The sequence below is a fragment of the Bombina bombina genome, chromosome 2 (assembly GCF_027579735.1).
Source record: "Bombina bombina isolate aBomBom1 chromosome 2, aBomBom1.pri, whole genome shotgun sequence".
Classification (NCBI taxonomy): domain Eukaryota; kingdom Metazoa; phylum Chordata; class Amphibia; order Anura; family Bombinatoridae; genus Bombina; species Bombina bombina.
In genome coordinates this window covers 975,091,818-975,108,596 of record NC_069500.1, presented here as the reverse complement: position 1 = coordinate 975,108,596, position 16,779 = coordinate 975,091,818, and the positions used below count along the sequence as shown (strand labels likewise).

At 39.1% G+C, this 16,779-nt stretch overlaps 1 protein-coding gene across 1 annotated transcript in view; it reads left to right on the top strand.

The window, feature by feature from the left end:
- LOC128649930 (NACHT, LRR and PYD domains-containing protein 3) overlaps window positions 1-16,779 on the top strand; it is a 156,550-nt gene that overhangs the window by 109,560 nt on the left and 30,211 nt on the right. The window contains exon 5 of the mRNA XM_053703493.1: window positions 5,531-5,614. Within this exon, the coding sequence (XP_053559468.1) occupies window positions 5,531-5,614 (84 nt within the window). The remainder of the gene's footprint in view (window positions 1-5,530; window positions 5,615-16,779) is intronic.

Sequence of the window (16,779 nt, the reverse complement as noted above, 5' to 3'; positions counted from 1 at the left end):
TTCTCACTGAAATTATTTACAAACAGCTTGTGCAATTATGGCACAAATGGTTGTAAATGCTTCTCTGGGATGCCCTTTGTTCAGAAATAGCAGACATATATGACTTTGGCGTTGCTTTATGGTAATTAGAAAGTCGCTAAATGCTGCTGCGCATCACACGTGTATTATGGCTAGCAGTGAAGGGGTTAATTAGGTAGTTTGTAGGGAGCTTGCAGGGTTAATTTTAGCTTTAGTGTAGAGATCAGCCTCCCACCTGACACATCCCACCCCCTGAACCCTCCCAAACAGCTCCCTTCTCTCCCCCACCCCACAATTTTCCCAGCCATCTTAAGTACTGGCAGAAAGTCTGCCAGTACTAAAATAAAAGTTGTTTTTTTTTTTAAGAAAAAAAAAAGCATATTTACATATGCTGTGTTTAGGATCCCCCCCCTTAACCCCCAACCTCCCTGATCCCCCTCAAAACATCTCTCTAAGCCTCCCTCTCAGCCTTATTGGGGGCCATCTTGGGTACTGGCAGCTGTCTGCCAGTACCCATTTTGAACAATCAAATGTTTATTTTTGTTGAAAAAAAATTCTGTAGTGTAGCTCAATCGCCCCCAACCAACCCCCACCACCTAAATCACATCTAAGGGCTTGTTTATTTATTTAAATGTTGTCCCACTTTTATTGTTTTGGGACACATTTTTTCCGTAGTGTAGCGGTTCCCACCCGCTCCCTCCCCGTGCACGCGCCCGCCCCCTTGTGCACGTGCGCGCGCCCGCGCGCGCCCCCGGGCTTACCCGCCCACGATCCCGCCCCCCTCCACATGACCAGGGCCATCGATGGCCGCCACCCACCTCCCACACCGGCTCCCACCCACCAACGATACCGGCCATCGATGTCCGGTGCAGAGAGGGCCACAGAGTGGCTCTCTCTGCATCGGATGGCCGTGAAAGGTTATTGCAGGATGCCTCCATATCGAGGCATCACTGCAATAACCGGAAAGCAGCTGGAAGCGAGCAGGATCGCTTCCAGCTGCTTTCCACACCGAGGACGTGCAGGGTACTGCCTTTTTATGAGGACGTACCCTGCACGTCCTTGGTCGTTAAGGGGTTAAATAAACCTAACACTAAGCCCCTGAAGATCATCCTACCTTGTCTTCACCATACCAGGTTCACCGATCCGTCCTGGCTCCAAAATCTTCATCCAACCCAAGCGGGGGCTGGCGATCCATGTTCTGGCGGCTGAAGAGGTCCAGAAGAGGCTCCAAAGTCTTCATCCTATCCGGGAAGAAGAGTAGATCCGGACCGGCAACCATCATCTTCCAAGCGGCATCTTCTATCTTCATCCGATGAGGACCGGCTCCATCCTGAAGACCTCCACCGCGGACCCATCTTCATCCGGCGACGTCCAACTGAAGAATGACGGTTCCTTTAAGGGACGTCATCCAAGATGGCGTCCCTCGAATTCCGATTGGCTGATAGGATTCTATCAGCCAATCGGAATTAAGGTAGGAATATTCTGATTGGCTGATGGAATCAGCCAATCAGAATCAAGTTCAATCCGATTGGCTGATCCAATCAGCCAATCAGATTGAGCTCGCATTCTATTGGCTGTTCCGATCAGCCAATAGAATGCAAGCTCATTATTATTTATTAGAATAGCGGCGAGATTCGGTCGGCAGATTAGGGGTTAATAATTGAAGTTAGGTGTCGGCGATGTTAGGGAGGGCAGGTTAGGGGTTAATAAATATAATATAGGGGTCGGCGGTGTTAGGGGCAGCAGATTAGGGGTACATAGCTATAATGTAGCTGGCGGCTCTTTGCGGTCGGCAGATTAGGGGTTAATTATTGTAGGTAGCTGGCGGCGACGTTGTGGGGGGCAGATTAGGGGTTAATAAATATAATATAGGGGTCGGCGGTGTTAGGGGCAGCAGATTAGGGGTACATAAGGATAACGTAGGTGGCGGTCGGCAGATTAGGGGTTAAAAAAATTTAATCGAGTTGCGGCGATGTGGGGGGACCTCGGTTTAGGGGTACATAGGTAGTTTATGGGTGATAGTGTACTTTAGAGTACAGTAGTTAAGAGCTTTATAAACCGGCGTTAGCCCAGAAAGCTCTTAACTACTGACATTTTTCTGCGGCTGGAGTTTTGTTGTTAGATTTCTAACGCTCACTTCAGACACGACTCTAAATACCGGAGTTAGAAAAATCCCATTGAAAAGATAGGATACGCAATTTACGTAAGGGGATCTGCGGTATGGAAAAGTCGCGGCTGAAAAGTGAGCGTTAGACCCTTTTTTGAGTGACTCCAAATACCGGAGGTAGCCTAAAACCAGCGTTAGGAGCCTCTAACGCTGGTTTTCACGGCTACCGCCAAACTCTAAATCTAGGCCATAGTGATTAGTAAAAAAAAACACATTTTATAACAGTAAATATTTTTACTTTCAAAACAATACAACTGATAAAACTGATGAAAGGGATTCAACGCTGGAATCTTTAATCTAGTATATCCCCACTAGTGTATATCTTGACTGTATTTTTGGAAAAAAAAACAATAATTTTTTTGTTTTTGATAAAAAATTACTTACAATGGTCTAGATTATGAGGCCTTTTTAACAACGGTCTTGCGGACCTGATCCGACAGTGCAGATCAGGTCCGCAAGACCTCGCTGAATGCGGAGAGCAATACGCTCTACGTATTCAGCATTGCACCAGCAGCTCACAAGAGCTGCTGGTGCAACACCGCCCCCTGCAGACTCGCGGCCAATGGGCCGCCAGCAGGGAGGTGTCAATCAACCCGATCGTACACAAGCGCAATATTTGCACTCTACTCAGTAATAACAATGTACATAAATGTGCACAGGTATTACAGGTACCGCACAATGCGAACACGACCATGTGTTCACATTGCCGAAAGCCAAGCGCTCACAAAATTGCGCTTCCAAATGTGCGCAGGTATTACAGGTACTGTACAATGCGAACACGACCATGTGTTCGCATTACCGAAAGCCAAGTGCTCACAAAAGTGCGCTTCCATAGGCTCCACCTAGTGCAGAGCGGGGGGCATATCGCACAGCGTTCGGCAGCAATAAATAAATACATATGTATATGCATTGCTTATATGTGTATATATATATATATATATATACATAAAAACACATAAATATGTAACACATAAATATATACTGTATGTATAGAAGCATATACATATATATTTATAGAGAAAACACAGTCTCCCATTGTCCTCCATTTAAATGCACTTTATGTGCCATTTCTTTTAACACCCCACATCGCTTCACTTTAACCCCTTATAACTGCTTTGTGCAGTTTTAAAAAAAAGTTTATATTTATTTTTGATGTTACTGTACTGTCCTCTTTATTTTGGGGGCAATTGGGGCAACTTTTTTTCATTAACCAGACGTCTGATCTCTTATAATGGTTTGTTATTTAAAGTGCGTCCGTAAAGGGGCAAATTTGTTAAAATAGTGCCTCACTTGTAATCTAGCCCAGTGTCTTCAATGTTCTTGAACCTCTTGTAGAATATTTGCATTCTTTAATTGTCAACATCTGATTTTTTTTCCATTTCTAGAATAATTCCAGTGCATATAATCACCTAAAATATAGTATATTTCTGTTATGAAATTAGCTTCTTTAAAATTATAATAATACATAAAAATACATTATAGATGATACAGTGTAATTAGTAGAATATATTTTTTTTTTTTAATAAAATTTTAGATTTGAGATATAAAATTAATGAACAATTTGAATGTAATCAGATCAGCCAATAGGATGTAAGCAGCTCTCATCCTATTGACTGTTTTGAAATTTTCAGCTGATCGGAATGCAAGGATACCCCTAAATAAAAGGGGTACCTTGCATTCAAGCTTCAGTGTGTGGTGCACGATCGCACGAAGAGGACCTCCGTGTCAGATAGATGACCACTCCACCAGGATGAAGATTGAAGATGGTTCCGACCTGGATGAAGGAATGTTGAGTACCGATTTTGGGGTAAGTGATAGGTATTTTTTTTAATTTTTGGGGTGGCTTTTTTTTTATAGATAGTGCAATGGGTAGATTAGTTTTTTTAAGTTAGGATTTTTTTAGGTGTTGGGGGGTTGTCATGTTAGGGGGACTTTGTAGTTTTTTGGGTAAAAGAGTTGGTATCTTTAGGGCAATGCCCTAAAAGGCCCTTTTAAGGGTTATTGGTAGTCTATTTATAGATTATTGGGTTTTGATATTTTGGGTGGCTTTTTTATTTTAAACGGGGTATTAGATTAGGAATCTCTTTTTTATTTTGGATAATTTCGTTTATTATGTAATTTTAGAGTTCGTTAATTTTTGTAATGTTAGATTTTTTTATTTTATGTGATTTTAGAGTTTGTTATTTTCTTTTTTGTAGTTTAAGGATTTTTACATTTTTGCAATTTAGGTTTTTATTTTTGGTATCTTTTATTTTTTTAAATAGTAATGTTAGGTTTCCTTATAATCTAAGCTTAGTTTTTTTTTATTTCACAGGTAATTTTTTATTTATTTTAAGATAATTATATTGTAATTTTAATTTACATTTAGGGGGTGTTAGGTTTAGGGGTTAATAGTTTAATTTAGTTTGTCGCGATGTGGGGGAGTGGTGGCTTAGGGGTTAATAGGTTGATTAGGTGTTAGCAATGCGGGGGTGATTAGGGGTTAATACTTTAATTTAGGTAGTCCCAATGTGGGTGGGTGGCAGATTAGGGGTTAATAGGTTTATTTTAGTATTTGCAATGCGGGGGGTGGCGGTTTAAGGGTTAATAGGTAGTTTATCGGTGTTAGTGTACTTTGTAACATATTTTTCATGAGTTTTGTGAAACATTTTAGTTTTTTTGCAAAATCCATAACTACAGCTCTTTGATTGCGGAATGGATTGTTGCGGTATAGGCTATAACAATTGCGGTACAGCCATAACGCACAACTTGTAATTTCGCACTCAAAGGCAATTTTTCAATTGGTATATCCATACCACACAACTTGTAATCTTGCCCAATAGTAGTAGTACTATTACTATTATTATCATTTATTTGTAGAGTCGAACAGAATCTGCAGTGCCAACGCACAAATAGCATGAAGAGCCAAAGTGTAGGTGAAAAATCCTGACCGCATCTCCAAAAAACCCTGGAATGCCCATAGGCAGATCACTGAGGCCCCTTTTGTTCTATCTAGCAAGACTACTTTACCACAGCTAGACAAACGTGTATATTTTTTAATCATAAACCCTTTTGCAAGCGTGTTTCTAAAGTGTTGCATCTGTAATTATTGTTTTTACATGTTGCTGACGATGCTGGAGATATCATGTATTGGGCTCCTTTAACAATTTAACGTCACCAAATAACAAAACTGTGATGCGATGCTCAATAACTTTTATTGAGGTCCATCGGGAGCATTGTGAATGCCAATATCTTGTTTATCTAGAAACTTAATTATCTGTCTTGAGGAAATTTGTCGCCAAAAGTAGTTAATAGTTTGGTGTATGTGTGCTATAATAGGACTCATACATTTATTTTATTTTACAGACTTGGATGGGCAGAAATAGAAGATGAAGGATTTTTAGAACTTTATAAATCTCTGAAAATCAATCAAAGTCTGAAAGGTTTATGGTAAGTAGCTGAAACTTAGTCTAGGTTCCAATTTTTTAGAGTTTGATGTGGAAAATGGTTCTCAGCTGTGTTTTTAAGTCTTTCTTAACAATGGTATTCCAAATTATTTGTTTGAATGCTACCTAAGGAGAGTTACATCAGCAATAATAGATCATCACTCTTAAACTTGAGTTGGAAAAACAGCCAAAAACCAATATTATATGTGTTTTGTAAGTCTTTAGCAAATTAGCATGGACTTAGAAGCAACCAATGGAAAATGATACAAAATATTTAATTATTGCTAATGAGTGCAATGCATTTTAGATTACTAATTGTTATAGTTTTCTAACAAAGCTCAGTTTATGACGTGTCAAGATATAATTTATTTCTGTTTTAACTTTCAAACAATCTATTGCAATTATGATTGAATAACCTGATGTTATTTTGTCTGTAAACATAGTTCTAAAGTGTCTTTTCCCCCCTACTATTTTAACACCTTATTGGCTAGATTTAGAGTTTTGTCGGTAAGGACCCGCGTAGCTAACGCCGGCTTTTTTCTGGCCGCACCATAAAAATAACTCTGGTATTGAGAGTCCACATAAAGGCTGCGTTAGGCTCCAAAAAAGGAGCGTAGAGCATATTTAACGCAGCTTCAACTCTCGATACCAGAGTTGCTTACGGACGCGGCCAGCCTCAAAAACGTGCTCGTGCACGATTCCCCCATAGGAAACAATGGGGCTGTTTGAGCTGAAAAAAAACCTAACACCTGCAAAAAAGCCGCGTTCAGCTCCTAACGCAGCCCCATTGTTTGCTATTCGGAAACACTTCCTACGTCTGCACCTAACACTCTAACATGTACCCCGAGTCTAAACACCCCTAACCTTACACTTATTAACCCCTAATCTGCCGCCCACGCTATCGCTGACCCCTGCATATTATTATTAACCCCTAATCTGCCGCTCCGTAAACCGCCGCTACTTACATTATCCCTATGTACCCCTAATCTGCTGCCCTAACATCGCCGACCCCTATATTATATTTATTAACCCCTAATCTGCCCCCCCACAACGTCGCCTCCACCTGCCTACACTTATTAACCCCTAATCTGCCGAGCGGACCTGAGCGCTACTATAATAAAGTTATTAACCCCTAATCCGCCTCACTAACCCTATAATAAATAGTATTAACCCCTAATCTGCCCTCCCTAACATTGCCGACACCTAACTTCAATTATTAACCCCTAATCTGCCGACTGGAGCTCACCGCTATTCTAATAAATGTATTAACCCCTAAAGCTAAGTCTAACCCTAACACTAACACCCCCCTAAATTAAATATAATTTACATCTAACGAAATTAATTCACTCTTATTAAATAAATTATTCCTATTTAAAGCTAAATACTTACCTGTAAAATAAATCCTAATATAGCTACACTATAAATTATAATTATATTATAGCTATTTTAGGATTAATATTTATTTTACAGGTAACTTTGTAATTATTTTAACCAGGTACAATAGCTATTAAATAGTTAAGAACTATTTAATAGTTACCTAGTTAAAATAATAACAAAATTACCTGTAAAATAAATCCTAACCTAAGTTACAATTAAACCTAACACTACACTATCAATACATTAATTAAATACAATATCTACAAATAACTACAATGAAATAAACTAACTAAAGTACAAAAAATAAAAAAGTTCTAAGTTACAAAAAATAAAAAAATATTTACAAACATAAGGAAAATCTTACAACAATTTTAAACTAATTACACCTACTCTAAGCCCCCTAATAAAATAATAAAGCCCCCCAAAATAAAAAATGCCCTACCCTATTCTAAATTACTAAAGTTCAAAGCTCTTTTACCTTACCAGCCCTGAACAGGGCCCTTTGCGGGGCATGCCCCAAGAAGTTCAGCTCTTTTGCCTGTAAAAAAAAACATACAATACCCCCCCCCAACATTACAACCCACCACCCACATACCCCTAATCTAACCCAAACCCCCCTTAAATAAACCTAACACTAAGCCCCTGAAGATCATCCTACCTTGTCTTCACCTCACCGGGTATCACACCGATCCGTCCTGGCTCCGATATCTTCATCCAACCCAAGCGGGGGCTAGACATCCACTGAAGAAGTCCAGAAGTGGGTCCAAAGTCTTCATCCTATCCGGGAAGAAGAGTAGATACGGACCGGCAACCATCTTCTTCCAAGCGGCATCTTCTATCTTCATCCGATGAGGACCGGCTCCATCCTGAAGACCTCCACCGCGGACCCATCTTCATCCGGCGGCGTGCAACTGAAGAATGACGGTTCCTTTAAGGGACGTCATCCAAGATGGCGTCCCTCAAATTCCGATTGGCTGATAGGATTCTATCAGCCAATCGGAATTAAGGTAGGAATATTCTGATTGGCTGATGGAATCAGCCAATCAGAATCAAGTTCAATCCGATTGGCTGATCCAATCAGCCAATCAGATTGAGCTCGCATTCTATTGGCTGTTCCGATCAGCCAATAGAATGCGAGCTCAATCTGATTGGCTGATTGGATCAGCCAATCGGATTGATCTTGATTCTGATTGGCTGATTCCATCAGCCAATCAGAATATTCCTACCTTAATTCCGATTGGCTGATAGAATCCTATCAGCCAATCGGAATTCGAGGGACGCCATCTTGGATGACGTCCCTTAAAGGAACCGTCATTCTTCAGTTGGACGTCGCCGGATGAAGATGGGTCCGCGGTGGAGGTCTTCAGGATGGAGCCGGTCCTCATCGGATGAAGATAGAAGATGCCGCTTGGAAGATGATGGTTGCCGGTCCGGATCTACTCTTATTCCCGGATAGGATGAAGACTTTGGAGCCTCTTCTGGACCTCTTCAGCCGCCGGAAGATGGATCGCCAGCCCCCGCTTGGGTTGGATGAAGATTTTGGAGCCAGGACGGATCGGTGAACCTGGTATGGTGAAGACAAGGTAGGATGATCTTCAGGGGCTTAGTGTTAGGTTTATTTAAGGGGGGTTTGGGTTAGATTAGGGGTATGTGGGTGGTGGGTTGTAATGTTGGGGGGGGTATTGTATGTTTTTTTTTACAGGCAAAAGAGCTGAACTTCTTGGGGCATGCCCCGCAAAGGGCCCTGTTCAGGGCTGGTAAGGTAAAAGAGCTTTGAACTTTAGTAATTTAGAATAAGGTAGGGCTTTTTTTTATTTTGGGGGGCTTTGTTATTTTAATAGGGGGCTTAGAGTAGGTGTAATTAGTTTAAAATTGTTGTAATATTTTTCTTATGTTTGTAAATATTTTTTTATTTTTTGTAACTTAGTTCTTTTTTATTTTTTGTACTTTAGTTAGTTTATTTCATTGTAGTTATTTGTAGGTATTGTATTTAATTTATTTATTGATAGTCTAGTGTTAGGTTTAATTGTAGGTAATTGTAGGTATTTTATTTAATTAATTTATTGATAGTGTAGTGTTAGGTTTAATTGTAACTTAGGTTAGGATTTATTTTACAGGTAAATTTGTAATTATTTTAACTATTTTAGCTATTAAACAGTTCTTAACTATTTAATAGCTATTGTACCTGGTTAAAATAAATACAAAGTTACCTGTAAAATAAATATTAATCCTAAAATAGCTATAATATAATTATAATTTATGTTGTAGCTATATTAGGATTTATTTTACAGGTAAGTATTTAGCTTTAAATAGGAATAATTTATTTTATAAGAGTTAATTAATTTCGTTAGATTAAAATTATATTTAACTTAGGGGGGTGTTAGTGTTAGACTTAGCTTTAGGAGTTAATACATTTATTAGAATAGCGGCGAGATTCAGTCGGCAGATTAGGGGTTAATAATTGAAGTTAGGTGTCGGCGATGTTAGGGAGGGCAGGTTAGGGGTTAATAAATATAATATAGGGGTCGGCGATGTTAGGGGCAGCAGATTAGGGGTACATAGCTATAATGTAGCTGGCGGCTCTTTGCGGTCGGCAGATTAGGGGTTAATTATTGTAGGTAGGTGGCGGCGACGTTGTGGGGAGCAGGTTAGGGGTTAATAAATATAATATAGGGGTCGGCGATGTTAGGGCAGCAGATTAGGGGTACATAGGGATAATGTAGCTGGTGGCGGCGTGCGGACGGCAGATTAGGGGTTAATAAGTGTAGGTAGCTGGCGGCGACGTTGTGGGGGGCAGATTAGGGGTTAATAAATATAATATAGGGGTCGGCGGTGTTAGGGGCAGCAGATTAGGGGTACATAAGGATAACGTAGGTGGCGGTCGGCAGATTAGGGGTTAAAAAAATTTAATCGAGTTGCGGCAATGTGGGGGGACCTCAGTTTAGGGGTACATAGGTCGTTTATGGGTGTTAGTGTACTTTAGAGTACAGTAGTTAAGAGCTTTATGAACCGGCGTTAGCCCAGAAAGCTCTTAACTACTGACTTTTTTCTGCGGCTGGAGTTTTGTCGTTAGATTTCTAACGCTCACTTCAGACACGACTCTAAATACCGGAGTTAGAAAGATCCTATTGAAAAGATAGGATACGCAATTTACGTAAGGGGATCTGTGGTATGGAAAAGTCGCGGCTGAAAAGTGAGCGTTAGACCCTTTTTTGAGTGACTCCAAATACCGGAGGTAGCCTAAAACCAGCGTTAGGAGCCTCTAACGCTGGTTTTCACGGCTACCGCCAAACTCCAAATCTAGGCCTAAGTTTGTTAAAATATGAACATGTGTACGATTGACAAGCAAATGTGCCATAGAAAAGTGGCTGTTGGGGACCTTCAAAAGGTTAAAGGTCTTGAAGATAATTTTAAAAAAAAATCATAAGAAAATGTTACAAAATATTTTTCTGTTGAATTGGATGAATTTGAAGAGAGGAAGGTACAGTAAAAGTTAATATTTTTTGCAATGCATTTAAAGAATTAACGTTCCAAAGTTTGCTTGCTTCTTTCTTAAAAAAAAAAAGTATTTCAAGTCTATATGTGCTCCATAGCTTGTAACACAGGGAGTGCACTCCGTTAGAATCTACAGTAAGGCACCTGATTAGCTGTACTAACAATCTTGTCACAGAAGTAAACAGGTTTTATATTGGTTCAGCAGGAGCAGGCCGGTAAGCAAGCACCCAAGGGGTATAAATATGTTCTTTAATTATATTTTTATAGCAGCAAGCAATAAATTATATGCTGGTACTGCAATGCTATAAGTGTATTACAACAAATACTAACAGTCCCTTTAATACAAACTCATTTGAAAACCATTAGAAAAGAGAAGCACTTTCCTTATGGATTAGAATGGCTTTTTTAACCTATGTAAAACGTTCTTAACCTATATGAAAAGCTCCTCTAACAAAATAGAATAAACCCCATTGTCTTTAATTGTTTGTTATTTCTTTGAAACTGTGCTCTAACAAGCATCCTACTTGAGGCACTGCGTGTTTACGTGATGTGTTTCAAATAGGATCTTGGCCACTACTGAAGATGCCCTATGAATAAAACATTTATTATGTTTTAGCATAATATACTGATCTGTTTAAAACCCTGGTGCTGCATGTCAAACACATTTTTTTTCAGGACATCTTTTCCTTTCCTTTCACACCTTCTGTGGATGTTATGCAGATTGCCAGCGGAGTACAATAGAGTTATTGCTTTGGAACATATACATACATTATTGATGAAAGAAAGGTTGAAACATCTTTTCTTCTTACAAATAGGCTCTCTGGAGTGTTTCCTGCATAATAGAATTTGTTACCAAGATTTTCTTCAGAGTGAGGAAAGGAAAATGCTGAATGAATACAAATATTGTTTTGATGTATTTTTAGCATAATGTTTGTGTATATTTCTAAATCAAAAACCATTAATTTGATCAGAACACACCGTCACATGCCCCATCATGTATGTTTTTGAAAACAAAGAATGTGTATATATAATTGTATTTATTTTTGCCACATACATTTAATAATGTTTTTGTTAAATAATTATCTGGTAATTACAGATTATTTAACACATTTATATAAACCAACCCCTACTAATAAGCATAAAGCCCGGAATTAAAATGCATCACTTTGGATCATAGTGACATTTGCAAATACATCACTTCCTGTGTCTGGGTATGGGTCCCAGAAATCAAATACAGTACAGGTATACCCCGCTCATATAGCGGGTTAGGGACCAGAGCCCCGCTGTAAAGTGAAAACCGCCTTATAGTGAAACAATGCGGTTTTAGCTTTCTTTTCACTTGCCAGCGTGTTTAAAAAAACGTGAAAACATGTTTGAACTAAAATATATTTAGGGTGCAATAGGGCTAAGTTTAGTTTAACACTTGCACTGCACAGTATTCAATTAGCATTCAATAAATACTGTACCTGTAAAATAGTGACAATTACTTTAGTGAAATTTGCCAGACTATAGCACTGATTGCACTGCAATGCAGTAAACAGAGTTAACCGCGCATAACAAAATGGTGCCAGTTACTTTTCTCGCAATCTCACGAAGATTACTTCACTTCAACCTCCAAAATCCTTGGAGGTTGAACTTCAGCTCCACAAAGCTCTGTATTAGCGAAGCGCTGTAAAGTGAGGTATACCTGTACTCTTTTCTTAATAAGTCCTTTGATACATTGTATTGTTGAGCACTTCTTTTACATAGTTTACTGTATAGAAATATCCCTTGTAGATTATTGTCTGCTTAGCCTACTCTGCTTTAGAGGGATATAGCCACAACTGATAAGGCCCATAATAGGCTAAAATGCATGTCTCTGATTAGCTGTTCATATTATTTGTCTAGATGATAATTGTCTAGGATTTGGGGACAGAACTGTTTTGTTTTTTTGTGTGGGAAAAGACTGAATTATTGCAGAAAAGTTATTTTCTGTAAAAGGCACAAATAGGCTAAAAGAGGCTGCATAGTGAGTGAGTACTATTCTATAGGGCACTACTTTTCCGATTAGGAAGTGAAAAGGGGTGGAGGATTAAAGGAAAGATGTAATAAATAGAACATTCGATTTCTGAGTATTTAGGTAAAAATAATAAAAAAAGTTAGCAGGTTTCATTTTGATGCTACATATTTACAAATGATGGGCAAGATTACATATGTTCAAATCCACCAATAGGATTTCAGTAGCTCTCATCCTATTGGCTGATTTGAATTTGAAGACTCAAATCAGCCAATAGGAATTCAAGTTACACCATATTTATACGCGTACCTTGAATTCAATCCTCAGTGTGCGGCGGTGATCGTACGAAGAGGATTTCCACGCTCCATGGCTCCGTGGTCGCCGGTCTTCAGTTCCGCCGTCGCAGGTCTTCAGTTCTACGGTCACCGGTCTTCAGTTTTGCCCTCTGCTCTGCGCCGGCTTGTTCCTGGAAGAAGATAGAAGAGGTCGCCGCTTGGAAGAAGACTTCAGCGCCGGACTTCAGAAACCGTCCGGCGCTGAAGTCTGGGGGTTAGATTTAGGCTTTTTTAATTTTTTTTTTTTTTAGATTAGGGTTTTAATAGGCACTCTTAAAAGAGCTGAATGCCCTTTTAAGGGCAGTAAAAGAGCTGAATGCCCTTTAAAGGGCAATGCCCATACAAATGGGTAGTTTAGTTTTTTAGTGTTAGTTTTATTTATTTTGGGGGGTTTGGTGGGTGGTGAGTTTTACTGTTAGGGGGGACTTTTTTTAAAATGCAAAAGAGCTGTTTAATTTAGGACAATGCCCTACAAAAAGCACTTTTAAGGGTAGCATTATATTAGGGGGTGTTTTTATTTTGGGGGGCTTTTTTATTTTCATAGGGATTACGTTTAATTTTTTAATTTTGGATAATTTTGGATAATTTTGTTTATTATTTTCTGTAATGTTAGACTTTTTTATTTTTGTAATCTTAGATTAATTTAATCTTAGTTTTTTATTTTTAATTGTTTGTAACTTATTTAGGGGGTGTTAGGTTAAGGGGTGTTAGGTTAGGGGGCTTATTAATTTAATTTGTTATTTGCGTTGTGTGAGTTTGGTGGTTTAGGGGGTTAATAGTTTTATTAGGATTATTGCGTTGTGTGGTTTGGCGGTTTAGGGGTTAATAGTTTTATTAGGATTATTGCGTTGTGTGGGTTTGGCGGTTTAGGGGTTAATAGTTTTATTAGAATTATTGCATTGTTTGGGTTTGGTGGAATAGGGGTTAATAGATATATAAGGTTTATTGCGATGTGGGTTAATAGCGGATTAGGGGTTAATAGTTTTAATGGGGACTTTGCGATGTGGGTGAATGGCAGATAGGGGTTCCTGATAGCTTCCTGCCACTTTCAAGGCATTGCCGTGATGCCTTGATATTGAGGCATCGCTGCAATACCTTTTTTTGCACACTGATGCAGAGAGAGCCACTCTGTGTGGCCCTCTCTGCATCGGTCAGCGATGGTGCCGATCATTGGTGGGTGGGAGCCATTGCAGGGAGGCGGGTGGGCGGCCCATCGCTAGCGAACTTCCGGCCAGCAGTAGAAATTCACTCCAGTGTGCACGCATGAGTGCATACCGGAGGAGGGGGTGTGTGCGTGCGCACCCGCGACCTGCATTTTAAGTTGGTACGAGAGGGTGGTGGGAGGAGAGGGTGAGAGGGAGGTGGGAAATAATGTTGGGAAATGGATCTGGGAGGGGGGGAGGGTATTGAGGGGGAGCAGCATCTACACTACAGAAAAAGTGGAAATAATTATAATAAAGCCCAATTTTATTGCAAAGTGGGTATTGGCAGACAGCTGCCAGTACCCAAAATGGGGGCAAAAAGTGGGGGAAGGGTTAGAGAGATGTTTGGAGGGCTCAGGGAGGTTAGGTGGTAAGGGGGAATCCTACACTGCAGAAAATATATCATAAAAAAAAAAAACTTTTAATTTTTATACTGGCAGACTTTCAATGCTAAAGATGGCAGTGACAATAGTGAGGTGGGGGAGGGAAGAGAGCTATTTGAGAGTGGTCAGGGAAGGATCAAGGGGTGGGATGTGTCAGGTGGGAGGCTGATCTCTACACTAAATCTAAAATTAACCCTATAAGCTCTCTACACGCTACCCAATTAACCCCTTCACTGCTGGGCATAATACACATGTGGTGCGCAGCGGCATTTAGTGGCCTTCTAATTTCCAAAAAGCAATGCCAAAGCCATATATGCCTGCTATTTCTGAACAAAGGGAATCCCAGAGAAGCATTTACAACCATTTGTGCCATAATTGCACAAGCTGTTTGTAAATAATTTCAGTGAGAAACCTAAAGTTTGTGAAAAAGTTTGTAAAAAAGTTACATTTTTTTTTATCGCATTTGGCAGTGAAATGGTGGCATGAAATATACCAAAATTGGCCTAGATCAATACTTTCGGTTGTCTACTAATAAAAATATATACATGTGAAGGGTTATTCAGGTATTTCTGATAGATATCAGTATTCCAATGTAGCTATCGCTAATTTTGAAAAAACAAAAATGGTTTGGAAATAGCAAAGTGCTACTTGTATTTATTGCCTGCCCTATAACTTCCAAAAAAAAGCAAAGAACATGTAAACATTGGGTATTTCTAAACTCAGGACACGATTTAGATACTATTTAGCATGGTTGTTTTTTGGTGGTTGTAGATGTGTAACAAATTTAAGGGGTCAAAGTTAGAAAAAGTGTTTCTTTTTATTTTTTCATCATATTTTATCATTTGTTTTATAGTAAGTTATAAGATATGATGAAAATAATGGTATCTTTAGAAAGTCCATTTAATGGTGAGAAAAACGGTATATAATATGTGTGGGTACAGTAAATGAGTAAGAAGAAAATTACTGCTAAACACAAACAATGCAGAAATGTAAAAAATAGCCCTGGTCCTTAAGGGTAAGAACATTGAAAAAATGGCCTGGTTCTTAAGGAGTTAATTAGGCATATTGCGTTGTGGGTGGTTGTCGGTTTCGGGGGTTAATACTTTTATTATTACTTCCGATGTGGGTTTGATGGCGGATATAGGGGTTTTACATGTTGGGTTTAGTTTTGGGAGGCGGGTTAAACTTTTACGGGAGATTTGATATTTTTTATTTTCTTAGGCGCCGGCAGTTTCTAAAGTGCCATAAATCACTGGCGACTCCAGAAATTTATATTTACGCTCATTTCTGGACATCGCTAGTTTATCTGACTTACGGCACTTTATAAACTGCCGGGCCCGTATATGTAATAACCCGATGTGCGAGGTGAAATTACGGGCGGTGCGGGTTTCAGCAGTTGCGCTGTAGCCTGCACCGTATATGTAATCTCACCCAATATGTTAGGATTGTGTATAATTTACCATCAATTTAAATTTTGCTATAGTCTTATTAATTATACAGTTGTATAAACCTACTGGATCCTATCCATGTATGAATTACTGTAACTTATAATGCTTTCAACCATACATTTAGTATTCAATAACGGAAAATAAAGTAAAAAAAGCCCCTCCTAAGTAGAGCACTTAAATAATGCACTTAAATGTACATTATCTTACGGCGATTCATTTTGTGCATGAATGTGTGTGCACGTAAAGTATGAGGCAAAGAAAAAGCTGAACAGCCATTTTCTAATGCAAAACCTCCAAACCCTCATTATATAATGCAAATGATTTGAATCAGTGATAATATTGATTTTTTAAGTCTTACTGTCATATTATATCACAAGTGGAGGGTGAAAGTTTTATGAGATGGAGCTGAGAAGCTAGAAAGTTACACAATAAAATAGGATGGTAGTATAAAACTGAGCGCTAAAATGTTCTTTCCATGCACTTTCTTTTTAATTTGGGCATGGAGACAAGTTTGAAAGTATAGTTTAGCTGTGCCCAGTGCGTAGTTTCTGCCAAATGTATCAAATACATAATTGGAAACAGACATACGCTTACTGGAACTTACTAATTGCGCTCTCTAAAAGATTTCTATCATTTCAATTCCAAGGTTTTTGATTTCTCATTTAACCTTTTCTTTGTCAAGAAAATAATAATTGCAAGGTGTACCTTTAAATAAACAAGCTTATAAAGAATTTCAGTGAAATAAGTGTGCTTAACCCCTTCTTTAAGGTCAGCACCTTGTGATTTCTCCCTTCGGTTTCCTTGGAGTTTAATGAGTCACTCACTGTGATGTATGTTCTGTTTACCCACTTACCTTTAGTAAGGAAGGTGCATGTGGTGTGGAGTCTATAATGCCACTCACTGATGTGTATGTTGTGTGTACCTGCTTACTTT